This window comes from Acinonyx jubatus, chromosome B2, assembly GCF_027475565.1.
Source record: "Acinonyx jubatus isolate Ajub_Pintada_27869175 chromosome B2, VMU_Ajub_asm_v1.0, whole genome shotgun sequence".
Lineage (NCBI taxonomy): Eukaryota > Metazoa > Chordata > Mammalia > Carnivora > Felidae > Acinonyx > Acinonyx jubatus.
In genome coordinates, this window is record NC_069385.1 from 119,005,401 (window position 1) to 119,025,686 (window position 20,286).

The 20,286-nt window shown below is 36.7% G+C and overlaps 1 protein-coding gene across 1 annotated transcript in view; it reads left to right on the plus strand.

Annotated features, from left to right (window-relative positions):
• Nucleotides 1-8,098, plus strand: part of LOC113598917 (uncharacterized) — a 42,201-nt gene extending 34,103 nt beyond the window's left edge. Inside the window, exon 4 of the mRNA XM_053222980.1 lies at nucleotides 6,694-8,098. Coding sequence (XP_053078955.1) covers nucleotides 6,694-7,691 — 998 coding nt within the window. The 3' untranslated portion in view covers nucleotides 7,692-8,098. The remainder of the gene's footprint in view (nucleotides 1-6,693) is intronic.
• The last annotated feature ends 12,188 nt before the right edge of the window (nucleotides 8,099-20,286 follow it).

A 20,286-nucleotide genomic window follows, 5' to 3' on the forward strand; every position in this document is an offset into this window, starting at 1 on the left:
AATGGACTCAATGCTCCAATCAAAAGACATAGGGTAACAGAAAGGATAAGAAAACAAGATCCATCTATATGCTGTTTACAAGAGACACACTTTAGACCTAAAGACACCTTCAGATTGAAAGTAAGGGGATGGAGAACCATCTATCATGCTAATGGTCAACAAAAGAAAGCCAGAGTAGCCATACTTATATCAGACAAGCTAGACTTCAAAATAAAGACTGTAACAAGAGATGAAGAAGGGCATTACATCATAATTAATGGGTCTAACCACCAACAAGACTTAACAATTGTAAACATTTATGCTCCAAATAAGAAGCACCCAAATACATAAGTCAATTAATCACAAACATAAACTCATTGATAATAATACCATAATAGTAGGGGACTTCAACACCCACTTACAGCAATGGACACATCATCTAAACAAAAAATCAACAAAGGAAACAATGGCTTTGAAGGACACCCTGGACCAGATGGACTTCACAGATATATTCAGAACATTTCATCCTAAAGTTGTGGAATATACATTCTTCTCCAGTGCACAGGGAACATTCTCCAGAATAGATCACATACTGGAACACAAAGCAGACTTCAACAAGTACAAAAAGATCAAGATCATACCATGCATATTCTCAGACCACAACACTATGAAACTCAAAATCAACCACAAGAAAATTTGGAAACATAGAAAATACTTGGAGACTAAAGAACATCCTACTAAAGAAGGAATGGGCTAACCAAGAAGTTAAAGAGGAAATTAAAAAGTATATGGAAGCCAATGAAAATGATAACATCACAGCCAAAAACCTCTGGGACTCAGCAAAGGTGGTCATAGGAGGGAAGTATATAGCAATCCAGGCCTTCGTAAAAATAAAGAAAGGTCTCAGATACACAACCTAACCATACACCTTGAAGAGCTGGAAAAAGAACAGCAAATAAAAGCCAAAACAAGCAGAAGGCAGGAAATAATATAGATTATAGCAGAAATAAGCTATCAAAACAAAAAAACAAGAAACAATAGAACAGATCAGTGAAACCAGAAGGTGGTTCTTTGAAAGAATTAACAAAATTGGTAAACCACTAGCCAGTTTGATCAAAAAGAAAAAGGAAAGAACCCAAATAAATAAAATCAAGAATGAAAGAGGAGAGATCACAACCAACACAGCAGAAATAAAAACAATAATAAAAGAATATTATGAGCAACTATATGCCAATAAAATGGGCAATATGGAAGAAATGGACAAATTCCTAGAAACATTTACACTACCAAAACTGAAACAGGAAGAAATAGAAAATTTGAACAGACCCATAACCAGGAAAGAAATTGAATTAGTAATCAAAATTCTTTCCAAAAAAAAGTCCAGGGCCAGATGGCATTCCAGGGGAATTCTACCAAACATTTAAAGAAGAGTTGGGGCTCCTGGGTGGCTCAGTCGGTTGAGCATCTGACTTCAGCTTAGGTCATGATCTCACGGTCTGTGAGTTTGAGTCCCGCGTTGGGATCTGTGCTGACAGCTCAGAGCCTGGAGCCTGCTTTGGATTCTGTCTCCCTCTCTCTTTGCCCCTCCCCTGCTCATGCTCTGTCTCTCTCTGTCAAAAATAAACATTAAAAAATATTTTAAAAAAAGAAGAGCTAACACCTATTCTCTTGAAACTGTTCCAAAAAAATAGAAATGGAAGGAAAACTTCCAAACTCTTTCTATGAAGCCACCATTACCTTGATTCCAAAACCAGAGAGCCCAATAAAAAGGAGAACTAACGACCAATTTCCCTGATGAACATGGATGCAAAAATCCTCAACAAGATATTAACCAACAGGATCCAACAATACATTAAAAAAATTATTCACCATGACCAAGTGGGATTTACACCTAGGATGCAGCATTGGTTCAATATCTGCAAAACAATTACTGTGATTCATCACATCAATAAAAGAAAGGAAAAGAGCCACATGATCCTCTCAATGGATGCAGAGAAAGCATATGAAAAAATACTTTCTTGATAAAACCCCTCAAGAAAGTAGGGATAGAAGGATCATACCTCGAGATCATAAAAGCCATATATGAAAGACTCAACACTAATATCATCCTCAGTGGGGAAAAACTGAGAGTTTTCCCCTAAGGTCAGGAACAAGACAGGGATGTCCACTCTCGCCACTGTTATTCAACATAGTATTGGAAGCCTTAGCCTCTGCAATGAGACAACACAAAGAAATAAAAGGCATTCAAATTGGCCAGGGGGAGGTCAAACTTTCACTCTTCTCAGATGACATGATACTCTATATGGAAAACCCAAAAGATTCCATCAAAAAACTGCTAGAATTGATTCATAAATTCAGCAAAGTTGCAGGATATAAAATCAATGCACAGAAATTGGTTGCATTCGTATACACCATCAATGAAGTGACAGAAAGAGAAATCAAGGAATCCATTCCATTTACAGTTGCACAAAAAAACATAAACTACCTAGGAATAAATCTAACCAAAGAGGTGAAAAATCTGTACACTGAAAACTATAGAAATCTTATGAAAGAAATTGAAGAAGACACAAAAAATTGGAAAAAGTTTCCATGCTCCTGGATAGGAAGGACAAAAATTGTTGCAATGTCAATAGTACCCAAAGCAATCTACATATTCAATGCAATCCCTATCAAAATAACACCAGCATTCTTCACAGAGCTAGAACAAATAATCCTAAAATGTGTATGGAAGCAGAAAAGACCCCGAATAGCCAAAGCGATCTTGAAAAAGAAAACCAAAGCTGGAGGCATCACAATCCCAGACTTCAAGCTGTTACAAAGCTGTAAGCATCAACACAGTATGGTACTGGCACAGGAATAGACACTCAGATCAATGGAACAGAATAGAGAGCCCATAAATGGACCCACAAATGTATGGCCAACTAATCTTTGACAAAGCAGAAAAGAATACCCAATGGAATAAAGACAGTCTCTTCAGTAAGTTTTCCTGGGAAAACTGGACAGTGACATGCAGAAAAATGAACCTGGACCACTTTCTTACACCATATACAAAACTAAGTGAAAATGGATGAAAGACCTGAACGTGACAGGAAACCATCAAAATCCTCAAGGAGAAAGCAGGCAAAAACCTCTTTGACCTTGGCCACAGCAATTTCTTACTCAACACGTTTCTGGAGGCAGGGAAACAAAAACAAAAATGAGCTACTGGGACCTCATCAAGATAAAAAGCTTCTGAACAGCAAGGGAAACAATCAGCAAAACTAAAAGGCAACCGACATAATGGGAGAAGATATTTGCAAATGACATATCAGATAAAGGGTTAGTATCTGAAATCTATAAAGAACTTATAAAACTCAACACCCAAAAACCAAACAATCCAGTGAAGAAATGGGCAAAAGACATGAATAGACGTCTTCTTCTCCAAAGAAGACATCCAGATGACCAACCGACACGTGAAAAAACACGCAACATCACTCAACATCAGGGAAATACAAATCAAACCACCATGAGATACCACCTCACACCTGTCAGAATGGCTAACTTTAACTTAGGCAACAACATGTTGGCAAGGATGCAGAGAAAGAGGATCTCTTTTGCACTGCTGGTGGGAATGCAAACTGGTGCAGCCACTCTGGAAAACAGTATGAAAGTTCCTCCAAAAATTAAAAAAAGAACTACCCTATGACCCTTCAATTGCACTACTTGGTATTTATAAGGGGTACAGGTGTGCTGTTTCAAAGGGCACACGCACCCCAACTGCTGTTTATAGCAGCACTATCAAAAATAGCCAAATTATGGAAAGACCCCAAATGCCCATCAACAGATGAATGGATAAAGAAGATGTGGTATATATAAACAATGGAGTATTACTCAGCAATCAGAAAGAATGAAATCTTGCCATTTGCAACTACATGGATTGAACTAGAGGGTATTATGCTAAGTGAAATTAACCAGTCAGAGAAAGACAAGTATCATATGACTTCACTCTTATGAGGACTTTAAGATACAAAACATATGAACATAAGATAAGGGAAGCAAAAATAATATAGAAACAGGGAGGGGAGCAAAAACATATGAGACTCTTAAATATAGAGAACAAACAGAGGTTGCTGGAGGGGTTGTGGGAGGGGGGATGGGCTAAATGGGTAGGAGGCATTAAGGAATCTACTCCTGAAATCATTGTTGCACTATATGCTAATTAACTTTGATGTCAATTAAAAAAATAAATTAAATTAAATTTTTAAAGAAGAAAAAAAGAAATGGTTAGAAATCATGAATAGACAAAATAAATAAACACTAAAAATTATAAATAGTGTAAACATAATAATGTTATGTAACTTAATATAATATTACAAATATAATATAAATATAATTGTATAAAATTTATTCATTATTAATATTTAATATAATTTACATGATAAATATAATATATAAATATTATAGCCTCAGTATATAATGATCTCTGGGGAATAAAAGAAATAAAGCAAAAGGTACAGGAAATATATCAAACAATGAATGCTAAAAATCCAAAATTAGGGCGCCTGGGTGGCTCAGTCGGTTAAGCATCTGACTTTGGCTCAGGGCATGATGTTACGGTTTGTGAGTTCGAGACCCACATCGGGCTCTGTGCTGACAGCTCAGAGCCTGGAGCCTGCTTCGGATTCTGTATCTCTTCTCTCTGCCCCTTCCATGCTTATGCTCTGTCTCTCTCTGTCTCTCAACAATAAATAAACATTAAAAAAATTTTTTTAAATCCAAAAATACTAGTTAATCAAAGAAATACAAATAAATAAGAGCTTTTTAAAGAAGCTATTTGTGAAAGATTGGAAAGATTTACAAAGCATAATGTTTTGGGGGGGTTGGTTGTATTTATATTTCTGACAATATGTTTCAAAATATAAAATGTGCATGTACTTTGACTAACATATTTATAGATTTTTTCTCAAAAAAAAGAACAATTTTTCAAAGGTATATGTATTCGATGGCTTATCGCATCATTTTTACAATAAAGTTTGCAAATAATATTCATCAATAGGACATCGGCTTAAAATTATGAGTTTATATAAATGAAATATTACTCAAACTTTTAAATGATTATACCAATCAATATTGTGGACACAGAACCCTGAAATGTTTTTAAGTTAAAAGGCCACTGTATTATGTTTGACAGAATTTCTTCTTGTGTTGTGAGTTGTTAACCTCAAATATATTTGTTGTGTATTATTTTAGCAATTTTAAAAACTCATCGATGTGCTTTTTCTCACATTGTCCTTGCATAACTCTATGAGGTAAACAAGGCCAGTATTCTTAACTCCATTGTACATACAAAAAAGTTGAAATACAAAAAGATTAAAAGTGTCTGGCAAAGGCCACATAAGTAATAGAACTCAAATATTTTTAAACTCATCCAATGATTGCTCTGTTATCCTGAATCCAGTCTAACAAGCCTTCTCAAAACAACAGGCCTATTCCACAATTCCCACATTCCATCCAGGTTGGAAGCCCTGTTGAAAATGTCTTTCATAATATCCTCCCTCATCTCTTTACCCTCAACATCACCTGTCCAGTTTCATAAATTACATCATTGATTCCCAAAACTTTTAAGCTGCTGTGTGTCCCAGCTCCCCAAGTGTTAATTTTCCTTTACTAATAGAATAGATAGTGGGGGAAATGTGGATGGGGGTTGCCCAATACAGATAATGCAACACCCAAACTCAAAACATCCACCTAGACTACAGCCAAAGAGAAGAGCCAATTAAAGAGTACATACACAGGTGGGCAGAAACAACTGAATAAATCTGTGTGTCCAGTGACAAATATCTGGTACTCTTACCAAGGGCTACCACTATGATGCATAATATATGGGCTCTCATTAAACTCTTGACCCATTCCCAATTTGGGGAGACTCCTAACTCTCATTACTTGCTTAAATTATATTATCTATCATATTTTGGTAACTACTTGTCCTATTTTCTCTAGATTAAATATGGAAAGATGCATTGAAACTTAATATAGACAAACACTCAAAATCAATTAAAAGATAAGTTAATAATGAAATGATTAACCAAAGGAATCTGGACTTCAATAAAACAAGTTATCGTGCTCTATTTTTCCTTTCTATAAAAATATTAATTTTAGCTTGCTATGGATCACACAGCAATAAATATTCCTTTTATTGACACAGGTACTACAAGAACCAACTGTTTTGCCACCTTAAGTAATGCTACTATCTCTAAATCACTTTTAAAGCAGAGTTCCTGAAAACATATGAGATAGCTAAGGAAAGTTCCAGCCTCATTGTCTCTCAAATTGCTGGCTTAGTAATTCTCTTTATCACTCAAAGGGAGGTGGAGCTTCCTTAAGGAATCATATAAATATTATATAATAATATAAATTTTCTCAGAAACAGTTTTTCTTTTCAGCATACATCTCTAATCATACACTCTAGTCATGTTCTATTGAGGAATTTCCAATTCCTTTGTGTTGTATTTTTCCTTTTCTTGGTTTAATTCCTGAAAAGTCTGTATTCCAAGAACCTCTTTCCTGATCCTTTGTATGTGTATCCTTCACAAATTTTATATTATTGGGAGAACAAATTTATTGTCTCAACCTTAAAACAAAGTAGAAGTGTTTGATAGCAAAAAATGTCAATAGAGAAAAACTAAGATATGAATGAATTATGCACTTTTATTATATTATCTGTTGTATTTTCAGGTAATTTGAAAGAAGATTCAAAATCAGAAGTAAAAAGTGGCACTAGAGAAGCAAGGAATATGACCCCAAAACAGGATATTTATTTGATAATTCAGGGAGTCCCTTTACAAAATAGCCAGAGTGGTCCTAAGTGGCAGCAGAAGCGAGGAGTAAGTAGCCTTGAGAAGACCTATGAAAAGAGACAAAAACAGAAAACTGGAGTGAAAGTTGAAGAGCTTCCTAAGAAAACTCAGAGTAAAGAAGAGAGAAGAGAAACAAAGGACAAAAGAAAAGATACTAAGAAGGGCATGAATAAGGAAAAAGAAATAGATAAGGCCCAATCAATGGAAGGAGGTGGTGAAAAATATAAAGGTGAAGAAGAAGACAGGATGAACATGGAAAAGAAGGGAGATGAGGACAAGGAGGATGAAGACAAGAAGGGAGATGAAGACAAGAAGGAAGACAAGGACTTAAAGGAGAAAAAATACAAGGAAGAGGAAAAAAACAAAAAGAACTATAAGAAAGGATATGAGGACAAGATAGAGGACAAGGACAAGGAGGGAGTGGAAGACAAGACAGAGGACAGGGACAAGAAGGGAGATGAGAACATAGAGCAAGGTGAGAATGAGGACAAGGAGAGAGATGGAGACAAGATAGGGGACATGGGCAATAATGGATATGAAGACAAGATAGAGGATAGGGACAAGAGAGATGAAGACCAGACAGAGGACAAGTACAAGGAGGGAAATGAGGACAAGACAGAGGACATGGGCAATATTGGAGATAAAGACATGACAGAGGATAGGGACAAGAAGGGAAATGGGGACATAAGGGAAGGTGAGAATGAAGACAAGGAAGAAGAGGAAAACAAGACAGAGGACAAGGACGAGGGAGATCCAGACAAGACAGAGGACAAGTCCAAGGAGGAAGATGAAGACAAGATAGAGGATATAAAAGGAGATTCTATGAAAAAAAAAGGACAAAAAAAAAAGTGGGTAAAGAGGACAAGAAGAACATAGACCCAAAAGAAGGTTATGGAAAGAAAATGGGCAGTAAAAAAAAAAGATCACACTAAAGAAAAAATAACACTAGATTTCATAAACTAAAAAAACAGAATTGAATAATTTTGCTCTAACACATAAACTTCAAAACTAGCTCCCAGTCTTCTATGATGTAGGTTAGAATGATACACTCCTTACATTCTCTTTAGTCACAAATTTTCTGCTCCTTTGCTTGTAATCTGGAAGAAGATCTTTCAGAGATTGCTTCTATTTACATCTCTGTCTCAAACTTCAGTTTCCAAACACAAGTTTTCAAAATGTATGTTCATTATGAACCATTGCTGGGAAAATACAATTAAGTAAAAATTAATTAAAACTCTGATTAAAGCAATGTAGAGTTATTTTTCTCAAAGAAGTGTGGTATTTCCCTGTCTAACCAAATAGCTATTTACTTGGCCCCTACTAAGTTTGATATCCATAAAGGCATGCAAAAATATCTTTATCAAGTAGATAAATAAGAACATTAAAAACATTTAAAATATATAAATATTTTTAAAATGATTCAGAGCAGTAAATACAATAAGAAAGAATTCAGAAGAGGAAAATCGCTTTGGATAGGGATAATACATGAAAGATTTTCACAGGCAGTAGAATTTGAGCTGGGCATCAAAAGAAGATGGATAGGGTTTGTATGTCGCTTGAGGCCCCTTGTATTAGTAACTCCATTACTAGAGTATAAACTCCTTGAAGGAAGATCTATATCTTACCATGCTCTCCACCCTCAGTGCTTACCACAATGTTTACTAAATTGAATTGACTGGGAAAGGAAGTGAGAGAAAAAAAGTAAAAGTTTAGAATATGGAAAGTCTATTTTAAAGGCAGAGAGTAGAGCAGAGAATCTGTGTGCAATAAATTTCCCCAAGGAAAAAGACACAAAGGGAGATGAGGACCCTGCTGATGTAGATGATTTCAGCTGGCCCCGAGTAATCATTTTAATATTAATATTTAATATTTACTTTTATGTGAATTAACAAATGTATATCCAACCCATCAAACCCATGATTTTTGGAATTACAAATTAAGATGAGATTAAGTTAAAAGGTGAGTCAATTAAAAAAATTTTAAGTAAAAATATTAGCATAGTAAAAACTATGACAAATGGGGGGGTGATATAAAACTGAGGGTATTAAAAGAAAACAGGGTGAGAATAAGAAACTAGAGTTCTAGGGGGACTTGAGCTTTTATTCCATTATTTGATAGGCAAAGGTATAAGCTGAGCTGTCTTTCAGAAAGAGTAATCTGGTGGGTTAGACAACAGAAAGGAGACTCAGAGATCAGTTAGAAGACTATTGTAGTAATACAGCCAGAAAAAGGCAACAACCTAACTCATTTGGAGGCAATAAGAATAAAATGAAAGGAACAGATGTGAGAACATTTCAAAAGAGAAATGAACTGACTTGGACAACAAACTGAATATATGTGACATGGAGAAACTCAAGATGACTCCAATTTGGTATTTGATAACTGATAACATGAAAACACCAATCATAGAAGGGAAATCCACAGGGAGAAAGATAATAAATTGTTCAGTTTGAAGAGAGATGTCATTATAGATACAAGCTAGATCTCAGAAGGGAAGAGAGAACCACTTAAGAGTACAGATTAAAGGGTCATTTCTAAGGAAGAGATATTCAAATAATGAGGATTAAATCAAATCTCCAGAAGGGAGACTATAATCCTAGATACTTGTGCTTTGTTGAAACTTAGGAAAAAAAGCTCTCTCTCTCTCTCTCTCTCTCTCTCTCTCTCTCTCAAAAATAAACATTAAAAAAATTTTTTTAATGTAGTACCTGTGAAGTGCTACAAAGTGAAGTGAAATAAAATGAGGTCTACTTATACTAACATTGAACTATTTCTTAGGCAGTTACTGCCATCTCATTTGCTGTCAATTTGCTCCTATTTGTTATCCATCATGCTCCTAAAATATCTCCAAGGGCTTACTTGCAATTGTTTTAGACCTCCTTCAAGTTTTTATTCTTTTTGTTCTTACCTGCTATGTATTTCTCAGAATCTTTGTTTGTTCTATTTTTGAGAAAGAGAGAGACAGAGCATGAGTGGGGGAGGGGCAGAGAGAGAGGAGACACAGAATCCAAAGCAGGCTCCAGCCTCTGAGCTGTCAGCACAGAGCCTGATGTGGGGCTCAAAACCATGAACCATGAGATCATGACCTGAGCCAAAGTCAGACGCTTAACCGACTGAGACACCCAGGTGCCCCAAGAAAGTGATTTCTTGAGATAGAATCTATTCCTGATGAAGATGCTATTGTTGCATTGACAAAGGCTTGAGAATATTACATAAATTTAGTTGATAAAGCAGCAGCAGAGTTTAAGAGGATTGACTCCAATTCTGAAAGAAATTCTTTTATGAGTAAAATGCTATCAAACAGCATCACATGCTACAGACAAATGACTCATGAAAGAGTGAATTGATACAGCCAAACTTATTGTTGTCTTATTTTAAGAAATTGCTAAACCCATTCCAAACTTTAACAACCACCACCCTGATCAATCAGGGGCCATCAATATTGAAGTAACCTTCTCCACCAGCAAAAAGATTGTGACTCGCTGAAAGCTTAGATGATGGTTAAAAAGTATTTTTAAAGTATTACATTGGTTTTTTAGGTATAATACTTCTGTATATTTAATAAACTATGGAATAGTATAAACAGCTTTTATGTGCACTTGGAAACCAAAAAATTCTTTTGACTAGCTTTATTGTAATATTTGTTTTATTGTGGTGGCATTGATCCAAAGCCACAAGATCTCTTAGAGATGCCTGTACCTCCCAAGTTGAGAGCCACTGATAAAGAACAACAACAAAAATGATTTCTATTAAATGTTAACAGTTATCTTCTTTACAATGAGATAACTTTACAATGAGATAATAGTTTTGAACTATTTTTCTTTTTTTTTGCACTTACCATATTTTTCTAAATAAAATTATTTAACCTAAATAAGTATGTTTTAGTTTTGAAATAGTGCTTCTTTTACATGCTCATTAAAAGATACTGTTGGTATGTAATAAATATCTTCACACTATCACAATAATTATGATACTATATTATCACTTCTCAACCTTTTGGCTAAGATCCAGTGTATGATACTATATTTATTTGAGAGACTTTTACAGTAGCCATGATAATATAATGCCAATGGAGAGTTCTTTTTTTACTTTAATTCTGTGAGATCCAAGACTATATTTTGAACTGCACATTTTACCCCTCTAATTGGATTGATTCATTGACCAAACACTATTACATGCCAGGCACTGCCCTTGGGTGCAGTGGTGGGCATTAAACATGGCCCGCATGGAACTAATTCTAGTGAGAAAGTCATTAATTCAATAATAAACACATAAAATTGCAATCATAACAGGTATTTTTTTAAGGATAAGGAAGTTAGGGGTAGGATAGTGGTAAGGGATGAGGGATGGAAGGGAAGGTGAGGACAAATCAAGGACAGGAGATGGTGTTACTGAATCAGAGTAGACCTGCTTCTTAATGAGTTATAGATGAAGACAACACAAGGTCATTTTGCCTCTCAAGGTCATTTTTAATTTTATGAATAAGAGATCACTGGGAATAATTTCCAAAGCCTTGTCTCTGGGAACAGGGGAAAGCAGGTTCCTTTTATGAGGGCTTGAGATGAATAGACAGAGGAGGGTTTTAACACTATAATGAGGCTGAGGAAACTGGCACTTCTAGCACTTTTTGATTCAGATCTATGCAGGTGTCATCCTCAGATGTTTCTTTTTCTGTTCCAACAGTTCATTAGTTAGTTTCTAAAATGTAAGATTGCCTGGCAGAAGCTTCTAGGAGTTCAGTTTCTAAAAGGTAGTATTGACAGGGAGAATCTTCTAGAAGTTTAGCTTCTAAAAGGTAAGATCGACAGACAGAAGCTTCTACTAGAAGTTTCCTGAGTTCAGGGGGTCAGACCAGAGACATTGTGGGGGGGGGAGGGGAGAATAACAGAGGAAGGGGAGGGGGAAGTGAGGCTGGTGAAAGACTGGGCCAGGGACTGGGATCACACTAGAGGGCAATGGGAAAGCCAAGGTAGGGTGGGGGTGGGAGGCCTTGCCAAGCCCAGCACCATCCCCCTACCCCTCTTGGTTCACCTAAAGTGTTGAGTCATCCTGCCTTATGTAGGTATCTTATTTGGGGCTGGGTTCTCAGGACAGTGAAAATGCTTAAAATAACTAAAATAATTTTAGCAACTGAAAATAACAAGCACCATTCTTAAAATGACCTATTATAGGAAGATTTTTACCTAGTGAGCCAGGTTAGGGAATGTTTAATCTTAAGTTCTGCTTTAATTGAGAGCTAAAAGATTAGTTATCTTTAGAAAAAGTGGAAGGAGAAGAGTATTCCACATTGGAAGGATAGCAGTACAAAGGCACCTTGACATGAGCAAATAGGCTCATAACAGAGACTAAGAGAAGCCTTGCACACCGAGAGCATACAAAGTTAAAAACAAAGCTGAAGAAGCAGACCAGAAGCCACACTAGTGTCTTTTAGGGCATGTTAAATTTGTTCTCTCATCTTTGATTAACTAAGAAACCACAGCAAGGTTTTTAATGAGACATAGCTAGATCTGCATTTTGAACAAAAAACAAAAATTATTCTTGCTTGCAAGAGGATGACAGTTTGAAGAAGGGTCAAGGTGGTGTAAGAAGGCCCAAATCAGATATTACTGCAATCATGTATGTAAGAGATGAAGGTATCCTGGTAGTGGTAGTGAAGATAGGAATGACTAGATTTGAGAGATACTACCATTCTGTACATATTGAGTTTGATGTGCCTTTGCAGTATGCAAGAGGAAATATCAAGTTGACAAAGCTGATAAAGAGGTAAGACTCTCAGAGAAGTCTGAGCTGAAGATATTAATTTAAGTCATCTGTAGACCTGGCAATTGAAGCCATCTGTGAAGATCATCCAGGGAAAGGAATGGAATGAGGAGGTGTCCTAAGTCAAACTTGATATGCAGCCGCTGAATGAACAGTGAATAAAGAATAAAGATGCTCTTGGTGCAAAAAAAGTGCTTTTATTATAGCACGGGGACAAGACCTGGGGCAGAAAGAGCTGCAACCGTGATTGTGAAGTGTGATAGATTTTTTTTTTTTTTTTTTTTTACGTTGCAGGGGTAGGGATAAGGGAAGTCTGTAAAGGGATTTCTGTATGTTAAAGAAAACTTACAGGACCCTAGGGGTCTGGCTATTGTCAAACTAAAGTTGCTTTTAGCTCTAGCAAACATCAACATTAAGGAAGCCATGAGTTCCTTGAAGAATGTCACATTCTGCCTGCGTCAGGTATTTATAAATGGGCTGCAAGTTATAAGAAAATTTAATTTTATCTTTGTTGCTCTTGCTTTTGTTCTCCTTATCATTTTCCCCCCTGAATAGTTTAGACCCTTAAATTTTTAAGGTTGTTGAAGGTGGAAGGTCTTATCTTCTATAACTTCTTCCTGCTGAATAGGGGCATAGAGATGTCCCTACCTATGGGTCAACATGGGTCAGTTGGGAAATTTAGGAGTTATGGAAGTCAGAGGCAATTGAATTCAAGGTAGACAACATATATGAACCTCCTTGATTGGAAAGGATCATCTATCAGCTTGAAGTTATGGCAGTGAAGAAGTCTTAGCACCAGGCAGAGACACTGGAAAAGACAACAAAATAAGGTTAATATTATTATGAGGAAAAAGAAGCCCAATAAAAAGTCCTTTGACAGTTGACCAAAATCTTCCTCCAGTCCATGAGTTTAACCAATCATTAAAGGAGAGAGAGGGATCATATTAAGCACCAATTTCAGTATTCTTATCCTTTAGCAATCCTGTTACATTTTTGTGATAATCGGGAATATATACACAACATTCCATTTTAATAATAGCACATGTACCATGTACTTTTTATAACAAAAATGTAATGTCATGTTGAGAATCATTTAAGGTCTTAATTGTGTAGCAGGTGGTATTCGCCATCATATAGATTGTTTTGTTTAGCAAGCAATCAGGTAATTAATATGGAAACAAAAGGAAAATACAGGATAATGGTTGGAGCAAATTACAAACCTATTGTCTGAGTCTCAAGAGCTCCCAGTGAGTAGATTTTTAGATGTCAGGCTTGACGTATCCTTAGATGGATTAGGAAAAGTCAACAGAAATCAGATGGGTTTTCCTGGTTTGAAATTCAAATCTTTCTGGTGATCCTTTTGAATAGCCCATAGAGCAACAGGCACAGAAACTGTCTATACATGAGTTTTGTGGCAATTATTCTGAATTCTGAATTGACCTCAAGTTGTCCAGCATCAGCTTTCAGGGCTTTAGGAAAAAGGGCAGTTTTCATTTTTAATGACTTTAAGTTAAGACAATGGAAGGAGATTGGAAACCTTATTTTGAAGACATAGCCAGACATTTGAGGAAACCAGGAGAAATTAGGACCTAGTATAGTTTATAATAAATAGTATTAAAATCTAATATCTACAAAAATGTATTATTGAAATATATTTTCTCTATATAATCACCCTCACTTTTATCAAAAATAGTCAAATCAAACTAATTCATTTGAAAAACAAGTCAAATTTTAACAAACTTAGCCTAATTATTTACATAAGCTCAGCAAGAATAGTGATTGGCCATATATATCTTTTAAAATCTGCTTTTCTGTAACTTTTTATAAAGAATCTCTAGGTTAATTTTTAGTAGCCTCTTGAGGCCAGAAGCCAAGCCAAATATTTGCATCAGACTTGTCTGCAATACTTGTAGATTTGGGTGAATTCCTCTTATTGAGATCCCCAACATATCCTGAGGTTCCTGCACCTGCCAATAAGTGACATCTTTAATTCACCTGGTAAAGCTGCTGGGAACTCTGGAAGCAAGGTATTAGGCCAACGCTTCCAAGGGATTTAATGGGCCTCATGAAATCCACCTTGCTTAGTTCTTTAAAGCTGTCTAGTCATATCCAAGTCTATACATATCTCTCTCAAAGTGACATTCCAGTGAAAGCTTTGGTAAAATAACTAACGTTGGGTGTCTGGGTGGCTCAGTTGGTTGAGCACCCAACTCTTGATTTCAACTCAGGTCATGATCTCGTGGTTCTGGCAGCACAGAGCCTACTTGGGATTCTCTCTCTCTCTCTCTCTCTCTCTCTCTCTCTCTCTCTCTTCCACCCTTGCTCACATAATCTCTCTCAAAATAAATTTAAAAAAACATTTAAAAAATAACCAATGTTTCCAATGGTGTCCTGTTACAAGGAGAATAGATTCTTATTGAACTTATGCAAATAGCTGTAATTGCCATGAAATAAAGAACATTCACTGAGAATTTCTGACTTCTGGAGGGTTCAGATAGAGAGAAAAGTTAAATGTTTCAATTTTTTCACAAAGGAATATTTTATAATATATCTGTATAATCATGGATATCTTAAGAGAAGGCTTCCTTAATCTGGAGGAGGAAACATTAGAGAACCATAAATGTTTCAAACAAGAGTCACCAAAACTATAATCAGCTTTCTTATTTAGTCTCATGTTACTATTCTTGTTTTGTTTGAATGCAGCTTTTTAGTTTGTCCCAGAAATTCTTACCCATTTCAGTTTTGATCTTAAGGATCTGTATTTTACAATATTTTTCAAAAATATCTATATTTTTCAAAAATATCTGTATTTTTCAAAAGCACTTTTTATGAGTCTCCCTGAAGATAAAACACATTTCACAAATGACAAAAGACTATAATGCAATTGAGAGGAAATTCAGCTATTTCTGTGACACATAACACTTTCATAATTAGAATATCATGTGATGACCTTATATCAGAACATAATATACCAAATAAATAAGCCTAATTAGTCAAAAGATTTCATCTATAATTTTAAATCTTAGGGAAGTTTGTCAAAAACCTTAGAAAGTTTTAAAGTACATGCCTAGGGGTAGGAGTTAAGATGGCAGAGTAGTAGGGAGACTCTGGGCTTGCCTTGTCCCTCAAACACAGCTAGTTTAACATCACATCATTTTGAACATCTAGGAAATAGATCTGAGGATCAGGAGAACAATCTGAATAATTTGAGGGAGGGAACATGGCAGGTAGGAGTTGCAGAGATGTGAACTGGGGGAGAGAAAATCTGCAGTGCCATGGAGGGTAGGGAGCGCTTTTCATGGAAAGGAGAAGGGGATAGGAGGAAAAAGAGCAGTGCATTGCGTTCATGCAAGAAAAGCATTCCCTCAAAACAATTTACTGGGAAATCAGGAGGAACTGACCATCACAAGATTTTGCAAACAATGGAGCTCAAATTTTGATGTTTTGGAAGTTAACACCATTCACCAGGGTTGATCTGGGTGGACAGTGGTGCTCCAGGGGAGAAGGAGGACAGAGGCCTGGGAACAGACAGCTCTGAGAAAGTGGTATGGGGGTCCCCTGGGTCATACTGGGAGGGAACATTCCCCTTCCTGGAGCGCATTTGGAAGAGGGTGGTTGCCTCTCCAAGGACAAAAGACCTGCTGGTGCCTCTGAGCAGCTGTTCAACAGCAGGGGACAGAGGTACACACAGAGGGCAGATAACCATGTCACAGCTTTATACTGCGCTTCACCATAAATTCCAAGCACCTGTGTGGCCAAGTGACTGCTTTTCTGGGACAGAATGGCACCAGGTGCAGCACCGGTGCAGCTCTTCTCCAGAGGATGGCAATGGGTCCGTGTCTTGCCAGGTCTTTTAAGAATAGGAGTTTTGAATCCTGGCTGCATGCCAGAGATAAAACACAGGAGAGTGTGGCATCTGGCATGTTGATGGCCCAGGCATAGACAAGTTGAGGACAGGAATATGACAGAATCCAGGGACACAGGAGGGGAGATTATTTGCTTGCTAATGAGTGAGGATTTCCTGAACAGTGGTGGGTGTGAGCTCCCCTCTCCAGGTATTAGAGAGTGGGGCAACACCATCTTCTCCCATAGCTGGGTTAGACTTCAGTGAGCAACACAGTGCCTCTAGTGAAGGCTGGAGCTGCTTACACCAAAATCCACTCCCCTGCACCCTGCAGGGGTGTCTGTATCAAAGCAGGTCTGACTTTAAGTCAGCACAGGGGGCCTCTCCCCAGAGGACCAAAACAGACACCCCACATGCACCAAGTCTGGTCATAGAGTGCTCCAAAACATCACCTTCAGTTCTGGTGGAAACAGGACTAAGATTTCTTTTCTTTTCTTTTTTTTTTTTTTTTGCTTTTTGAATCACTCATATATTTTTTGTTGTTGCCCATTTTGTTTGTTTGTTTGTTTTGTTTCATTTCCTTTTCCATTTTTGGATCAGGTTTCTTCTTTTTTTTTTTTTCTTTCTCTCTCTCTCTCTTTTTTTCTTTCCGTTAGGAATCAGGCTTATAGTTGTTTGTCTGTTTGTTTGTCTTGTTACTTTTCCTTTTATATTTTTTTATATCAGGATTTTTTTTAAATCAGGCTTATTTTAACAAACAAGTCAAAGCACACCTACTTAAAAGTCCACACACTCCCCAATGTAAGCAAGGAGGAGCTCTGCAGAGAACTTCCTGGGAGAAAGAGCAGTCAAATCACAACAGCAGAGTGCACACAGCATACACCAGAAATACTTCCTGCAGTGCCAGGCCCTGGACAGTGTATGACCCATTCTTATTATAACATTACTCCCAGGAGCAGGAAACATAACAAGCTTTCATAACACACAAAAGACATGAACCTAGACAAAATGAAAAGATAGAGGACTTCTCCCCAAAAGATTGAGAAGAAACCACAGTCAGGGATTTGCTCAAAAAGGATATAAGTAATATACCTGAACAAGAATTAAGAACAACAGTCATAAGAATACTATCTGGGCCTGAAAAAAAGCATAGAAGACACCAGAGAAACCCTTGCTGCCAAGATAAAGACCTAAAAACTAGCCAGACTGAAATAAAAAATGCTATAACTGAGATGCAAAACCAACTGGATGTAATCATAATGCTTCATAAGAAGCAGATGAATGAATAGGTGATTAAAAGACAAAATTATAGAAAACAATGAAGCTAAAAGAAGAAGGAAAGAAAACTATTAGATCATGAATATACACTTAGGAGAGTCAGCAAATCCATGAAGTGCAATAATATCTCTATCTTCGGAGTCCCAGAAGAAGAGTGGGAAAAAGAGGCAGAAGCCTTATTTAAACAAATTGTAGCTAAAAACTTCCCTAATCTATGGAAGGAAACAGGCATTCAAGTCCAAGAGGCACAGAGAAACCCCCTCAAAAAAAAAGTCAACACCAAGATATACCATAGTGAAACTTGCAAAATGCAAAGATAAAGAGAGAATTGCAAAAGTGACTAGGGACAGAAGGTCCTTAACCTACACGTATGTAAAGATAGATACATAAAAATATCAGCAGACCTGTCCATAGAAACATGACAGGCAAGAAGGGAGTAGCATGATATATTCAATGTGCTAAATGTGAAAAATATACAGCCAAGAATACTTTACCCAAGAAGGCTGACATTCAGAACAGAAGGAGAGATAAAGAGCTTCCAATACAAGCAAAAACTATAGGAGTTCATGACCACTAAAACAGCTCTGCAAGAATTATTATAGGGGACCCTTTTAGCAGGAAAAAGAAACCAAAAGCAACAAAGATCTACAAAGGAGCAGAGACAATCTACAGAAACAGTGACTGTACAGGTATTACAATGACACTAAATTCATATCTATTGATAATCACTCTGAATGAAAATGGACTAAATGCTCCAGTCAAAAGACAACAGGGTATCAGATGGAGTAAAAAACAACAAGACCCATCCATATGCTGCTTACAAGAGATTCATTTCATATCCAAAGAAACTTCCAGATTGAAAGTGAGGGGGTGGAGAATCATCTATAATGCTAATGGATATTAAAAGAAAGCTGGATTAGCCATATTTATATTAGACAAACTAGATTTTAAATCAAAGACTGTAATAAGAAAGGAAGAAGGGCACTATATCATAATAAGGAGGTCTATCCAACAAGAAGATCTAACAATTGTAAATATTTATGCCTGTGCAATACCCAAATATATGTCAATGAATAGCTAGCTTAACGCAACTCATTGATGATAATACAATAATAGTAGGAGACCTTAACACACTTCTTACAACAATGGACAGATTATTTAAGCAAAAGATCAACAAGGAAACTGGCTTTGAATGACTCATTGGACCAGATGGACTTAACGGATATATTCAAAACATTCCATCCTAAGCAACAGAATACATATTCTTTCTGAGTGCACACAGAACATTCTTCAGCATAGATCACATACTGGATCACAAATCAGCATGAAACAAATACAAAAAGATTGACATTATACTATGCATATTTTCAGACCACAATGCTATGAAACTTGAAGTCAACCACAAGAAAAAATTTGGAAAGATCAGAAATACAGAGGTTGAAGAATATCCTACTAAAGAATGAATGGGTTAACCAAGTTATTAAAGACAAAATTTGAAAAATGCATGGAAGCCAATGAAAATGAAAACATGACACCCCAAAACCTTTGGAATGCAGCAAACATGGTCATAAGAAGGTAGCATATAGAAATACAGGCCTTCTTCAAGAACCAAGAAGCTCTCAAATACATCACCTAATCTTACAGCTAAAGGACCTGGAAAGGAACAACAAATAAAGCCCCAAAACAGCAGAAGAAGGGAAATAATAAATATTAGAGCAGAAACAAATTATATAGGGGGAAAAAAACCAGTAGAACAGATCAACGAAACTAAGAGCTGGTTCTTTGAAAGAATTAGCAATAAACCCCTAGTCAGACTTATCAAAAAGAAAAGAAAGGATCCAAGTAAATAAAATCATGAATGAAAGAGGAAAAATCACAACCAACACCACAGAAATACAAACAATTATATGATAATATTATGAAAAATTATATGCCAACAAATTGGGCAATCTGGAAGAAATGGATAAATTCCTAGAAACATATAAACTACCAAAACTGATACAGGAAGAAATATAAAAATTTGAACAGACCCATAGCCAGCAAAGAAATTGAACCAGTAATTAAAAATCTCCTGAGAGGAGCCAGGATGGCAGAATAGCATGGAAGTTTTTGTGTGTCTCGAGTCCATGAAATACAGCCAGACCAACACTAAACCATCCTGCACACCTAGAAAACTGATTGGAGGATTAACACAACAATCTGCACAATCTGAACCACAGAATTCAGCAGGTACGCAGTGCGGAGAGGTGAACTTGGAGAGCAAGAAGGGAGGTGCTTTTGCAGGCAGAGAGGACGAAGATGGGGCAGGAGTGGGGGGAGAATACATGAAAAGCACCCCTCCCCAAAAGCAGCTGGAGAGAAAATGGAAAATTGGAAACAAACACAGGGACTAAACTAAAAAGGGAGCAAGGAGAGGGTTTAAATTCCATTAAGCCTGTAAACAAAGGGAGCACAAAGTCTGCAACTCTGCAGCTCAGTACCTGGAGGTGCTCTGGTGAGAAGGGCGAATCCCCAGGAACAGGGTCCAGGAGGGTCTCAGGCCACACGGGGAAAAGCAGTTCCACTGCTGGAAGGACATTTGGTGGAGAC